The 13,980-nt window shown below is 47.7% G+C and overlaps 1 protein-coding gene across 1 annotated transcript in view; it reads left to right on the forward strand.

Annotated features, from left to right (window-relative positions):
* The window catches only part of LOC121555080 (ras-related protein Rap-2a), an 18,240-nt gene extending 5,560 nt beyond the window's left edge, over positions 1 to 12,680 (forward strand). The window contains exon 2 of the mRNA XM_041868871.2: positions 10,960 to 12,680. Coding sequence (XP_041724805.1) covers positions 10,960 to 11,197 — 238 coding nt within the window. The 3' untranslated portion in view covers positions 11,198 to 12,680. The remainder of the gene's footprint in view (positions 1 to 10,959) is intronic.
* The last annotated feature ends 1,300 nt before the right edge of the window (positions 12,681 to 13,980 follow it).

The following is a 13,980-nucleotide window of genomic DNA, read 5'->3' on the forward strand; positions in this document are numbered from 1 at the left end:
GAGAGGAGAGGATGGATGGAGGAGGGAGGGAGAGGAGAGGAGAGGAGAGGAGAGAGTGGAGGGAGAGGAGGAGGGGAGGATGAGGGGAGGGAGGGAGGGAGGGAAGGAGGGAGGGGAGGGAGGTAGATGAGGGGAGGGAGAGGAATGGAGGGGAGGGGAGGGAGAGGACAGGAGAGGAGAGGGAGGAGGGGAGGGAGAGGAGAGGAGGTAAGGGAGGAGGAGGAGGATGAGGAAGGAGGAGAGGAGAGGAGAGGAGAGGAGAGGAGAGGAGGAGGAAGGAGATGAGAGGAGGAGAGGGAGAGGGAGAGGAGAGGATGGGAGGGGAGGATGAGGGGAGGTAGGGAGGGAGGGAGGGAGGGAGGGAGAGGAGAGGGGAGGGGAGGGGAGGGAGAGGAATGGAGGGGAGGGGAGGGAGGGGAGGATGAGGGGGAGGGAGAGGACAGGAGAGGGAGGAGGGGAGGGAGAGGAGAGGAGGTAAGGGAGGAGGAGGAGGATGAGGAAGGAGGAGAGGAGATGAGATGAGAGGAGAGGAGAGGAGGAGGAAGGAGATGAGAGGAGGAGAGGGAGAGGGAGAGGAGAGGAGAGGAGAGTTACTTATTCCACTGTAAGACACCCCAATACCCCATCACAGCCCCACAGGAACAAAGGCAATGCACATTTATGGACAGTAAATCAAGCCTTTGCATGACAGTTGTGTAGACACACTATAATTATAAATGTATCAACAACATGTTATGACTTTGGAATTACCTTACAATTATGTACACCTCTGTTCTCCTCTGTTAAGCAACTACAAAATGGTAACACAATGTTGTTACTGCTGTAATTGTAGTGTTATTACATAGGTATAACAACAGTAAAGTGTAGCTAGAACATACAGTATTGCTATTTCTATTTTGCAGATCATCCTACATGTTTAGGGTTAGTGGGATAGGGTGTTGTCCTCCAGTCTTATCTCTGAGTTTGTGGTGACCCTTGTCTAACATGCAGCTATCTCCCATCCTAAACAGTGAAACAGTGTTTGTTTGAAGAGAAGAGCATGGGAACCATGTTCTCTGGAGTTGAACAGTGTGTTTACAGTGAATGTTTACACAGTAGAGGTTAAGTTGGGGATTCTCTGTGCTGGGGCTTCCAGACCATGACCCCTTAGCTGTTCACATGGTTACCTCTGATGACAGCACCACTACCAACATGAGCATCATATCACACAGATGGTGTTGACTGTCCACTCTGTTTATGGACATAAAAGGACATTCTACTCCAAAATGAATTTAAAAAAACAATTATACTGACACCATCTAAATATAATTTCCACCTCCAGAAATGAGCAAAATAACATATTGATAATATTCTTAGTTAAAATTATTTTTTAAATTTTGGTCCATTCATGTTCATATTATCAGGTTGGCTATGCTATTAGAAGTAAACGTTATCACCTGTGGCTCAAGTGAGGCAGCATAGTGGCTATAAATAAATAGGCTGAATCTGCATTTATCCTATTGGGCTAATCATTAATAGAGTCCTGAATCGCGTTGTATACCCACAATTCCCCGCAGGTGAGCCTAAAAAAAATAAACTGCCGGGTAGAATGAAAACATTCTTTCAACCCGTGGGTCGGCTTGCGGATCGGAAACATTTAAAATCAACATAATACACTTTTTAAAGACCCGGGAGCCTGTTGTGTTGCATTAGCATTTTTTTTGTCATTTAGCAGACGATCTTATCCAGAGCGATTTACAGTAACTATTATGATTAGGTGCCTTGCTCAAGGGAACATCGATAGGTTTTTCACCTAGTCAGCTCGGGGATTCGAACCAGCGACCTTTCAGTTACTGGCCCAACGCTCTAACCGTGAGGCAGACAAAAGGCTACCAGCAATGCACGCATTGAGAGTGTGGAGCCAGGAGCTTTCCCTTATTTGTGTGGTGAAAACGTTCTAATTTGTCCACGCGCAGAGCTTCTGTTCACTCTTCACACATGAGAATACGACAAGTTGCCAAGTTTACTTTCCCTGTAAAGCTCATGCAAAAATGTATAGCGTTGGCCTAACCGGAGAAATAAAAAGAGAGGTTATAGGCTACAACATCACCGTGGAAACTGGTGCTGCGCGAGTTTGGAAGGACAACAACGCGGTAGACGGTTACACAGCCTGCACAAAGTGCAAGCAGGTAGGCCTATTTGTTTTTGATAATTCAGTTAATTAACAGTAAATTATGACAGTAATTTCATTCATTAGACCATACACAGGCTGTATAAAGTGTAAACCGGTGCGGCTTGAGCAGCGTACTGAATAAATGCAGCTTTTATTATATTCTGGGAATTCCCTCTCTATAGCACTTGTAACTTGAATATTTCTCTCCCATAGAACACATAACAACAAACCGACTAGGTAAATAGATAAACTATTCTACTATGGTGTAGTCAGATTTTTCTATTCATTTGCAGAGGAAAAGTAAATGTGGACTGTTCCAGCATCTTCAAAGTGCGCCTCGGCCGAAATACTTTTTCGTGTTGCATATTTTTTGGGCGGTGGCTGCAATGATTTTGCTGTGGAGCAGCGCCACAGCTAAATTGGTGCAGTGTTGCCCACTCCTCAGTAAGGAAAGTAGCTATTGGCTGTCCTAAATCATCACCTAATTTGCATAATTGGCAATGTGCATGTAATTGTGATGGACGCTGTAGGAGAGAGGAATAACGTCATGGGAGAGACAAACAGTGAGTAAAAAACACCCTACATTTACATCCCGCCCTGAATGTCAGCCAGGGCGGGATCAGCCAGCGGCGGCTTCCCACATGTGTGATTCATTTGCAGTGTGGACGCGGAGGGGTGAACATCTCCTGCTCTGACTGCAGCTGGGAGGGACTGCTGCGCGAGGACTGGGCTGCCTGTGAGTGCTTTGGGACGGGGGGTGGGGCCCACGGCAGCACCCGCTGCTCGTTGAGAAGAGTAAGAACGATACGTGCTTTCACGTCAGAGTCTCCAAAAGTCACAAATAACACCAGAAAAAGTCGCTAGATTTGTCGCTAGTCGCTTTTTTGAAAGTGTGTCGCTAGAGGGGTCTGAATACTCGCTAAATATAGCGACAAAGTCGCTAAGTTGGCAACACTGATTGAGTGCAGTGGAAACACTGATTAGCTTACATTCAGATCCTAGTAGTAAACCAGGAAATAACTCAACCTCTGTGTCTGATTAATTTACCATCATGTTGTAATGGAAGAGAAGGCTATCAAAGAGTGTAGTTGAATGATTGAGTAGTCCAGTGCTTCCCAGAGTCGGTCCTCGTGACCCCAAGGGGTGCACGTTTTGGTTTTTGCCCTAGCACTACACAGCTGATTCAAATAATCAACTAATCTTCAAGCGTTGATCATTTGAATCAGCTGTGTAGTATTAGGGCAAAAAAACCAAAACGTGCACCCTTTGGGGTCCCGAGGACCGAGTTTGGGAAGCGCTGGAGTAGTCAGTCTCATTCAGTCAGTATACAGAGTATAACATAGGAGTGTAATAAAGTGGAGAGTATGTTAAAATACGTTCTGGGCACTGCTGGATGTCACCACACCCTCCCGACGTACAGAGGGGCGAAAGTAGAGGGGCTTTAGTGCACAGCCCAGCCAGCAGTCCTGACATCTCCTCAGGACCCCATGGCCAAGGAGGCTCCATGTCTCTCCTCCAAGGCTCCACTCTGCCCTGTGGATTATGCAGCTGTTCACTTAGCCTCTCCTGTCCTCGTCACTGTCTCACACAGGAGCCATCACCGCCGCCAGCCAGGTCATAGGCACTGGTGTGTGTTGCGCCAGTCCCGAGCCCTGTCAGCGCGCATCAGTGTCTGCAGCCCGTCAGTGGCACAGAGCACCATTAACAGAGGTCATGGGGCCAGATGATTAGCTCCTTCCCCATGCCTTCTGGGGGATCATCACTCCCCAGCAACAGTAAGCCATGCACAGGTGATACCAGCTGACGGGTGACCCAGGACGTGCCAGCGCACCCAGATATGATGGTGAGCATGGAAAGGGAGGGGGGATGGGGATGATTGACCTTCTGGGTAATGTTGTACTTCTTTCCAATGTCAGCCAGTGGACTTAGGTTGTTATGGTGACAGGGTCAGATTGAGAACACAGAATGTTTACTTATAGTTGAAGGCACGACTCACCTGTTCATCATGTTGCAATGATCTACAACTGAAGAAAATACCAATCATTGCCATGTGCTGAATGTCGATTGGTTAAAATGATCATGGCTATATGGTTTTCCAATAGTGTCCTAATTTCTCCTAGCACAGCATTCAGGTGTATTACTTTGGCCTGTATCTTTATGTTATCGTCAAAACCATCTGCTCAGTGGGTCGAATGCTGCAACACAGAATAAAACAATTAATAAAAGTCCCGTGATGGTAGTGGCTGCCCATTACTGCTGATCACTTAATAACCATCATTTATTCACATTACTGACATGCCATGAATTCTCTCCTGCCGGCTATATATTTCTATAGCAATCAATCAAATGTATTTATGAAGCCCTTTTTACATCAGCAAAGTGCTTTACAGAAACCCAGTATAAAACCCCCAAAGCCCCAAACACCAAGCAATGCCAATTTAGAAGCACAGTGGCTAGGAAAAACTAGAAAGGCAGGAATTTAGGAAGAAACCTGGAGAGGAACCAGACTCTGCGGGGTGGCCATAACACCTTTGTGATTAGATGGAGGAATATCCTATTTGATAGAATGTTAACTTGTCATTTTTTGTGTGAATTTGTATTTTTTTTTAAATGTGAATTTCAATAACCCTGTCAGTGTTACCCCTGTCAAGACCACCCAACACACTTGTTTCACCCAGATCAAGCAGGACCTTTATAAGAACTGATGCAGGGAACTACTGTTTGGCTTCAGCATCACAAAGCAGAGCTACAAGTGAAAAGCAATAGAAAATAATGACGTAGTTTCCATTGTCAGCCAGGCAGTTAGCAATAGAGTGGCGATATAGGTGATTGGACTGTTGTTAAGAGAGACATTAATGTTTGATGTTTTTACTGTTATTGTTGAAGATACCTGAGCGGGAGAGAAAACAAACAAGCAGCCTCAAGGTCACATTTTGTTTTGTTTTGTTATTTTAAGTCACAAACGCTTTAAATATCTATGTATCCTTAAATGAAGTGGTAGGCCTACGACGTGTTTTCTGCATTTCTACGTTTTATTGGTGACAATTTACAGTTACCGAAGGTTATCGATACTTTTATTTACTTTATTGTTGGTATGATTTATATAGGTTCATGCTCCATAGTGTGTGTCACTGTCTTCTCTATGTGGAACCAGAGATCAGGGGAGAGAGGGTGAAACTGACTGACTGTGTCACTCCAAGCCACAGTTTCTATTTATAAAACCCATAAATGAGACCAATCTAATCTTAGCTACTGTACTCCTCCTCTCCCCTATCTTCAGCTAGCATGGGGGGTAGAAACACATTTCAAATTAAACACAGTCAGTATTCATTTCAGATTTGGTGATGTTGATTAATTGAGATATTTTATGTAATTTGTAAGTGTTTGGTTTATTTCCTGCCCTTTTGATTTAGCAATTATTCAAAACTGTCACTGACCCTCCAATAAGAGGAATAAGCTTTATTCATCAGACCATGACCGAATGTTTGAGGTGTATTTTTGTCTTCTGAGAAAAGCACCACATCAGCCTTGGAGCTGCAGTCAGTATGTAAGTGGGCCGTCTAACATCTTCCATCTAGCGGTGACAATAGTGCATGTCTAGCATTTGTCACTCGCTTCATTTCTAACTCCCGTTTTTGACAAACTCGTCTTGTCATATTCCAAGAATAGTATCAGAGCTTTACAGGAAACAGGAAGGAGTGGATATCCTCCTGCTACCTTGAGACAGTCGGAAGGGGATACAAGGAGATTGTTTGAAGGGGCCTGAAGTAATATCTCAGCTGTTGTCTGCTTTTGTCATTCATGATTCATCCTCCCAAATAGCAGAGGGAACCTTTTGGCACATTCCGCCATTAGGGCTATACAGCCTTTCTGGGATCAGGAGCTGTTCTCTTCTGCTGCTGGGTATGTATTTATCTCCCATGGACTGTGGTGGATCTCATCAGCGTTTTTGAATCCCCTCTCCCCTGGACTGTGGTGGATCTCATCAGCGTTTTTGAATCCCCTTTCCCCTGGACTGTGGTGGATCTCATTTGTGCCCCTGCCCTGATTCATCTCAATAAAATCTCCTGAATCAGCTCCAGTCAGACCCACTCCTCCTCAGCCGGGCGCAACTGTGTGGACTCACTGAGCCACAGTCACACAGTCAGCCTGAGGTACAGGAGACTCAGGACAATCTCCATCTCACTGTGCAGGGACCTGGCTGGCTCTCTTTCACCATGTAGGCCAGGCTGGCTGGCTTTGTCTCAGCTAGGGCCTGATAAACCAAGCGGCCGGGCCCAGAGACCACCACGCAGCTCCCATCCTGCTTCCCTGCCTCCCTCAGCTAGGCCCAGGACTATATCAGTTGATGCATTATAAATAAGGGGTCTCTGGGAGAGCTGCGCTGGGTGTTTTGCAGCGAGAGTGCTTTAGCCACATGTAGTCAGACTGACAGACAGACAGTGGGAGTGGAATGTTTCAAATCAAATCAAATCAAAATGTATTGGTCACATGCGCCGAATACAACAGGTGCAGACATTACAGTGAAATGCTTACTTACAGCCCTTAACCAACAGTGCATTTATTTTTAACAAAAAAAGTAAAAATAAAACAACAACAAAAAAAGTGTTGAGAGAAAAAAGAGCAGAAGTAAAATAAAGTGACAGTAGGGAGGCTATATATACAGGGGGGTACCGTTGCAGAGTCAATGTGCGGGGGCACCGGCTAGTTGAGGTAGTTGAGGTAATATGTACATGTGGGTAGAGTTAAAGTGACTATGCATAAATAATTAACAGAGTAGCAGCAGCGTAAAAAGGATGGGGTGGGGGGGCAGTGCAAATAGTCCGGGTAGCCATGATTAGCTGTTCAGGAGTCTTATGGCTTGGGGGTAGAAGCTGTTGAGAAGTCTTTTGGACCTAGACTTGGTGCTCCGATACCGCTTGCCGTGTGGTAGCAGAGAGAACAGTCTATGACTAGGGTGGCTGGACACCACCTGGTATAGAGGTCCTGGATGGCAGGAAGCTTGGCCTCAGTGATGTACTGGGCCGTACGCACTACCCTCTGTAGTGCCTTGCGGTCGGAGGCCAAGCAGTTGCCATACCAGGCGGTGATGCAACCAGTCAGGATGCTCTCGATGGTGCAGCTGTAGAATTTTTTGAGGATCTGAGGACCCATGCCAAATCTTTTCAGTCTCCTGAGGGGGAATAGGCTTTGTCGTGCCCTCTTCACGACTGTCTTGGTGTGTTTGGACCATGATAGTACGTTGGTGATGTGGACACCAAGGAACTTGAAGCTCTCAACCTGTTCCACTACAGCCCGTCGATGAGAATGGGGGCGTGCTCAGTCCTCTTTTTTCCTGTAGTCCACAATCATCTCCTTTGTCTTGGTCACGTTGAGGGAGAGGTTGTTGTCCTGGCACCACACGGCCAGGTCTCTGACCTCCTCCCTATAGGCTGTCTCATCGTTGTCGGTGATCAGGCCTACCACTGTTGTGTCGTCGGCAAACTTAATGATGGTGTTGGAGTCGTGCCTGGCCATGCAGTCATGGGTGAACAGAGAGTACAGGAGGGGACTGAGCACGCACCCCTGAGGGGCCCCCGTGTTGAGGATCAGTGTGGCAGATGTGTTGTTACCTACCCTTACCACCTGGGGGCGGCCCGTCAGGAAGTCCAGGATCCAGTTGCAGAGGGAGGTGTTTAGTCCCAGGATCCTTAGTTTAGTGATGAGCTTAGAGGGCACTATGGTGTTGAATGCTGAGCTGTAGTCAATGAATAGCATTCTCACGTAGGTGTTCCTCTTGTCCAGGTGGTAAAGGGCAGTGTGGAGTGCAATAGAGATTGCATCATCTGTGGATCTGTTGGGGCGGTATGCAAATTGGAGTGGGTCTAGGGTTTCTGGGATAATGCTGTTGATGTGAGCCATGACCAGCCTTTCAAAGCACTTCATGGCTACAGATGTCAGTGCTACGGGTCGGTAGTCATTTAGGCAGGTTATCTTAGAGTCCTTGGGCACGGGGTCTATGGTGGTCTGCTTGAAACATGTTGGTATTACAGACTCAGTCAGGGACATGTTGAAAATGTCAGTGAAGACACTTGCCAGTTGGTCAGCACATGCTCGGAGTACACGTCCTGGTAATCCGTCTGGCCCTGCGACCTTGTGAATGTTGACCTGCTTAAAAGTCTTACTCACATCGGCTACGGAGAGCGTGATCACATAGTCATCCGGAACAGCTGGTGCTCTCATGCATGCTTCAGTGTTGCTTGCCTCGAAGCGAGCATAGAAGTGGTTTAGCTCGTCTGGTAGGCTTGTGTCACTGGGCAGCTCGCGGCTGTGCTTCCCTTTGTAGTCTGTAATAGTTTTCAAGCCCTGTATCTACGTTGAAGACTACCACTCAAGACTTCAGAGTGGAGAATGTATACCCAACAGGCTCAAACCTACATAGGGGAATAAGAATAAGCCTGGACCTTTCCTGCCTGCTCTCATCCTCACTTCCTTCATCCAGCGGCTGGCCCAGAGTGCCCATTGTGCCAAGTCCCTGTGAGGCTTTGGTGTCCGTGGCAGCCGTCCTCACACACCTCCTGGGATTGCAGGATTCCCCTCTGTTATTACGGATATGTATCGTCCTTCTCCTCCTTTGGCTCCAGATTAAAAATATTTTCTTTGTGCTGCCTGGTCTGCACTCCTTCTGCATGATGGAGTCGGGGTGGATGTTCTGCCGTTAGATAGTTAGGTAGCCTATCAAATCGTTTATGTAATGTAAATGTTTATTATTTTAATGGATGTTTTCATTTGACTTCTTTTCTCCCGTCCTGGTTGCTCCTCTCTAGCTCATCATCCATAATCATCTGGGGTGGTTTGGGGTTGTTTGGGGTTGTTCCCCGTTTGGGGTTGTTTGGGGTTGTTCCCCGTTTGGGGTTGTTTGGGGTGGTTTGGGGTTGTTTGGGGTTGTTCCCCGTTTGGGGTTGTTTGGGGTTGTTTGGGGTGGTTTGGGGTTGTTTGGGGTTGTTTGGGGTGGTTTGGGGTTGTTTGGGGTTGTTTGGGGTTGTTTGGGGTGGTTTGGGGTTGTTTGGGGTTGTTTGGGGTTGTTTGGGGTTGTTTGGGGTTGTTTGGGGTGGTTTGGGGTTGTTTGGGGTTGTTTGGGGTTGTTTGGGGTTGTTTGGGGTGGTTTGGGGTTGTTTGGGGTTGTTTGGGGTTGTTTGGGGTGGTTTGGGGTTGTTTGGGGTTGTTTGGGGTTGTTTGGGGTGGTTTGGGGTTGTTTGGGGTTGTTTGGGGTTGTTCCCCGTGATATAGAGTGCTGAGAACAGACAGCTGTGACAGTAGCAGCAGGGAGAGATGCTGTGTTGTAAGCTCATCAGAAATCATTTTCCATCAGAGCTCAGTGAGTCTCAGAGCCAGGCTCAATCCCATACTAGAATAGTGCTAATTTTGCTCTTATCTCTACGCACACACACACACACACACACACACACAAACAAGCACACACACACAGAAATACACACACACACAAACAAACAAACAAACAAACTAACAAACAAGCACACACACACACAGAAATACACACACACACACACACAGAAATACACACACACACACACACACACAGAAATACACACATGCTCCCATACCACTTTTCTCCATGTTCCCTGGGCTCTTCAGGGTATGTCTTCCCATGAATATTCAGAATAGGGATGGGACTGCCATTACCCCCCTAAACGTTGTGCCCCCTGTGGGTTCTCTCTAAACGGGCACAACCTCCACAGAGGCAGGGCCTGGCCCGGCCCTTCAATCCACACACCCAGCGCTATGATTAGGCCCTCTCAGTGATCATGGGGAGGGAGTGTATAGTTGGACTGCATGTTTTTTACTGTCGCCACAAAGATGTGTTCCAGAATTACACTGTTGCCCAATCAGGGGCCTCCAATAACTTAATTTCTCAATTTTCTCAATTTACATATTTAGCAGACGCTCTTGTCCAGAGCGACTTACAGTTAGTGAGTGCATACATTTACCATATTGGCCCCCCGTGGGAATCGAACCCACAACCCACTTGTTGGAGTTAGGAATGCTATCAAATATATAAAGCTGTCTCCAGCTGTTTTGAACAATAGATGGACAGTACATTTTGGTATCAAAAGGCTATTGTATTCCAGCTGTTCTGTAATGCCGTGTGGTGGCTGACTGTATTGGGCATCACAGTCACAGACAGTAGCTCACAGACCCCTGAACTCTGCTGTTTTAATCCCTGGAGTTCTTGGCTTGCCCACAGAATGAGGAAAGCAGATATTAGGGTGCATTCTGGATAATATATTCAGGATCAAGGTGACCTTCTTATTCTTTGCCAGTTGAAGCTTATTTAGCACAGGAACCTGCAGACCATGAGAAGCTCACGTTCCTCTACTTAAGACAGTATGACAGTCACTGATTCTCTCCATCTCTCCAATACTATGCATTTCCTTGTGTACCTGTTACCAAGGTAATCAAGGACAAGTGTTTTTCTGTCAAATAGTGTTAAATAATTTAGAGGAATTAATATTTCATACAGGGAGGCTAACCTTTGAAAAGTTTTCATTATTTATTGTCAACATGATGTGGCAGCAGAGCAGCTTTCATTCTAGTGCAATTATTCCTATTAGCGAAGAGGACAGAGAGGATGTCAGGTACAGTAAAACACAAAGGCTGAGAAACTAGTCAGCACCCCTAAATCTTAGTTCAACATCTCAGCAAATGACATCTCATTCTGATCTGCCTTGACAGTGACTGACCATGTATTCATGTCACAAGATGGTTTCTGGTCATTTTCTGCATCTGTTTGTGTGTGTCGTCTGCAGGTACGAGAAGGTCCCAGTGATCCTGGTGGGGAACAAGGTGGACCTGGAGAGTGAGAGGGAGGTGTCGGCCAGCGAGGGCCAGGCTCTGGCTGAGGAGTGGGGCTGCCCCTTCATGGAGACCTCGGCCAAGAGCAAAACCATGGTGGACGAACTATTCGCCGAGATCGTTCGGCAGATGGACTACGCCGCCCAGCCAGACAAGGATGACCCATGCTGCTCCTCCTGCAATATACAATAGCCCCAGGGCCTAGGGTGACGCCAGGGGCCAGGGAAGAGAGGACGTAGCCCCAGGGCCTAGGGCGATACCAGGGAAGAGAGGACGTAGCCCCAGGGCCTAGGGTAACACCAGGGGCCAGGGGAGAGAGGATGTAGCCCCAGGGCCTAGGGCGACACCAGGGGAGAGAGGACATAGCCCCAGGGCCTAGGGTGATGCCAGGGGAGGGAGGACATAGCCCCAGGGCCTAGGGCAATGCCAGGGGAGAGAGGACGTAGCCCCAGGACATAGGGCAACATCAGGGGAGAGAGGATATAGCCCCAGGGCCTAGGGCGATGCCAGGGGAGAGAGGATATAGCCCCAGGGCATAGGGCGATGCTAGGGGCCAAGGGAGAGAGAACGTAGCCCCATGGCCTAGGGCGATACCAGGGGAGAGAGGACGTAGCCCCAGGGCCTAGGGTGACGCCAGGGGCCAGGAGAGAGGATTTAGCCCCAGGGCTTAGGGCGACACCAGGGGCCAGGGGGAGAGAGGGAGTCTGCTTACAGGAAGAGTCACAGAGAGGAGGACAATACTTACACCAACAACATCGACGATTAACAAACTCGTGGTAGAACTGTGGTGGATTTGAACTCTTTGGTGCATAAAATCCGTCATGATGTAATTAATAATAATGATATGTTCATAATTAATATAATTAAATGAGGAATGCAAAGGATTTGCCGCAAGAGAAATTGACAAACAAACAGGACTACAGAAAAGTGCACTCACCTTATGTTATCCTGTTTTCTCTGTCTTGAGTCATCTGTCGGAATTACTGAACAGGATGTGTACTCTTTATGCTGTTCTGCGATCAGTAATACATCTCTTTTACATTGTTTTAGTTTTGTTGATATGACCCAGTTTTTCTCTCAGCACTTCGAGCTGGAGCCTTCTTTCTCCATTTTAACTGACAGAGCAGAAGACACCGACTCAAGAGGAGGTAATCCCTCAGATCCACTTGTTTGAAACATTGATGAGTAATTGATTTGTGTACTAGGTTTCTCTACGTCGCCAAGGAGATGTTTTGTACTCGTTACTAGGAGACCAGAGGCTCTTTTTCTTTTCTCTTTGATTTGTTTTGAGGAAGGGGAAAAGATGGTGGAAAAAGACTGTGTCATGCTTGAATCTTCAGTGCAACAACATTGTCTTCTCCTTGTTTTCTCCTTGTTGTGTTAAAGTGTAGCGGAGGTGTCACATACCCTGTGATTTGTTTTGGTTTCAGAAGGTTGTGACGACATGATTACTGAATATTGTAACCGTTTTATTCGGATGGGACTAGGAGGACTCCATCTTTCAGTATTCTAATATCTCTACAGACTATTTCTAGAAACCGTTTACTTTTCAAGAATGGGTGCCATCCCTCATCACCCCTCATCATCCCTCATCACCCCTCATCACCCACATTTACATTTACATTTACGTCATTTAGCAGACGCTCTTATCCAGAGCGACTTACAAATTGGTGCATTCACCCTATAGCTAGTGGGATAACCACTTTACAAGTTATTATTTATTTTTTTTAGGGGGGGGGGTAGAAGGATTACTTTATCCTATCCCAGGTATTCCTTAAAGAGGTGGGGTTTCAAATGTCTCCGGAAGGTGGTGAGTGACTCCGCTGTCCTGGCGTCGTGAGGGAGCTTGTTCCACCATTGGGGTGCCAGAGCAGCGAACAGTTTTGACTGGGCTGAGCGGGAACTATGCTTCCGCAGAGGAAGGGGAGCCAGCAGGCCAGAGGTGGATGAACGCAATGCCCTCGTTTGGGTGTAGGGACTGATCAGAGCCTGAAGGTACGGAGGTGCCGTTCCCCTCACAGCTCCATAGGCAAGCACCATGGTCTTGTAACAGATGCGAGCTTCAACTGGAAGCCAGTGGAGTGTGCGGAGGAGCGGGGTGACGTGAGAGAACTTGGGAAGGTGGAACACCAGACGGGCTGCGGCATTCTGGATGAGTTGTAGGGGTTTAATGGCACAGGCAGGGAGCCCAGCCAACAGCGAGTTGCAGTAATCCAGACGGGGAGATGACAAGTGCCTGGATTAGGACCTGTGCCGCTTCCTGTGTAAGGCAGGGTCGTACTCTCCGAATGTTGTAGAGCATGAACCTGCAGGATCGGGTCACCGCCTTGATGTTAGCGGAGAACGACAGGGTGTTGTCCAGGGTCACGCCAAGGCTCTTCGCACTCTGGGAGGAGGTCACAACGGAGTTGTCAACCGTGATGGCGAGATCATGGAACGGGCAGTCCTTCCCCGGGAGGAAGAGCAGCTCCGTCTTGCCAAGGTTCAGCTTGAGGTGGTGATCCGTCATCCATACTGATATGTCTGCCAGACATGCAGAGATGCGATTCGCCACCTGGTTATCAGAAGGGGGAAAGGAGAAGATTAGTTGTGTATCGTCAGCATAGCAATGATAGGAGAGGCCATGTGAGGATATGACAGATCCAAGTGACTTGGTGTATAGGGAGAATAGGAGAGGGCCTAAAACTGAGCCCTGGGGGACACCAGTGGTGAGAGCACGTGGTGCGGAGACAGCTTCTCGCCACGCCACTTGGTAGGAGCGACCGGTCAGGTAGGACGCAATCCAGGAGTGAGCCGCGCCGGAGATGCCCAGCTCGGAGAGGGTGGAGAGGAGGATCTGATGGTTCACAGTATCAAAGGCAGCAGACAGGTCTAGAAGGACAAGAGCAGAGGAGAGAGAGTTAGCTTTAGCAGTGCGGAGAGCCTCAGTGACACAGAGAAGAGCAGTCTCAGTTGAATGACCAGTTCTGAAACCT

The sequence above is a fragment of the Coregonus clupeaformis genome, chromosome 40, assembly GCF_020615455.1.
Source record: "Coregonus clupeaformis isolate EN_2021a chromosome 40, ASM2061545v1, whole genome shotgun sequence".
NCBI lineage: Eukaryota > Metazoa > Chordata > Actinopteri > Salmoniformes > Salmonidae > Coregonus > Coregonus clupeaformis.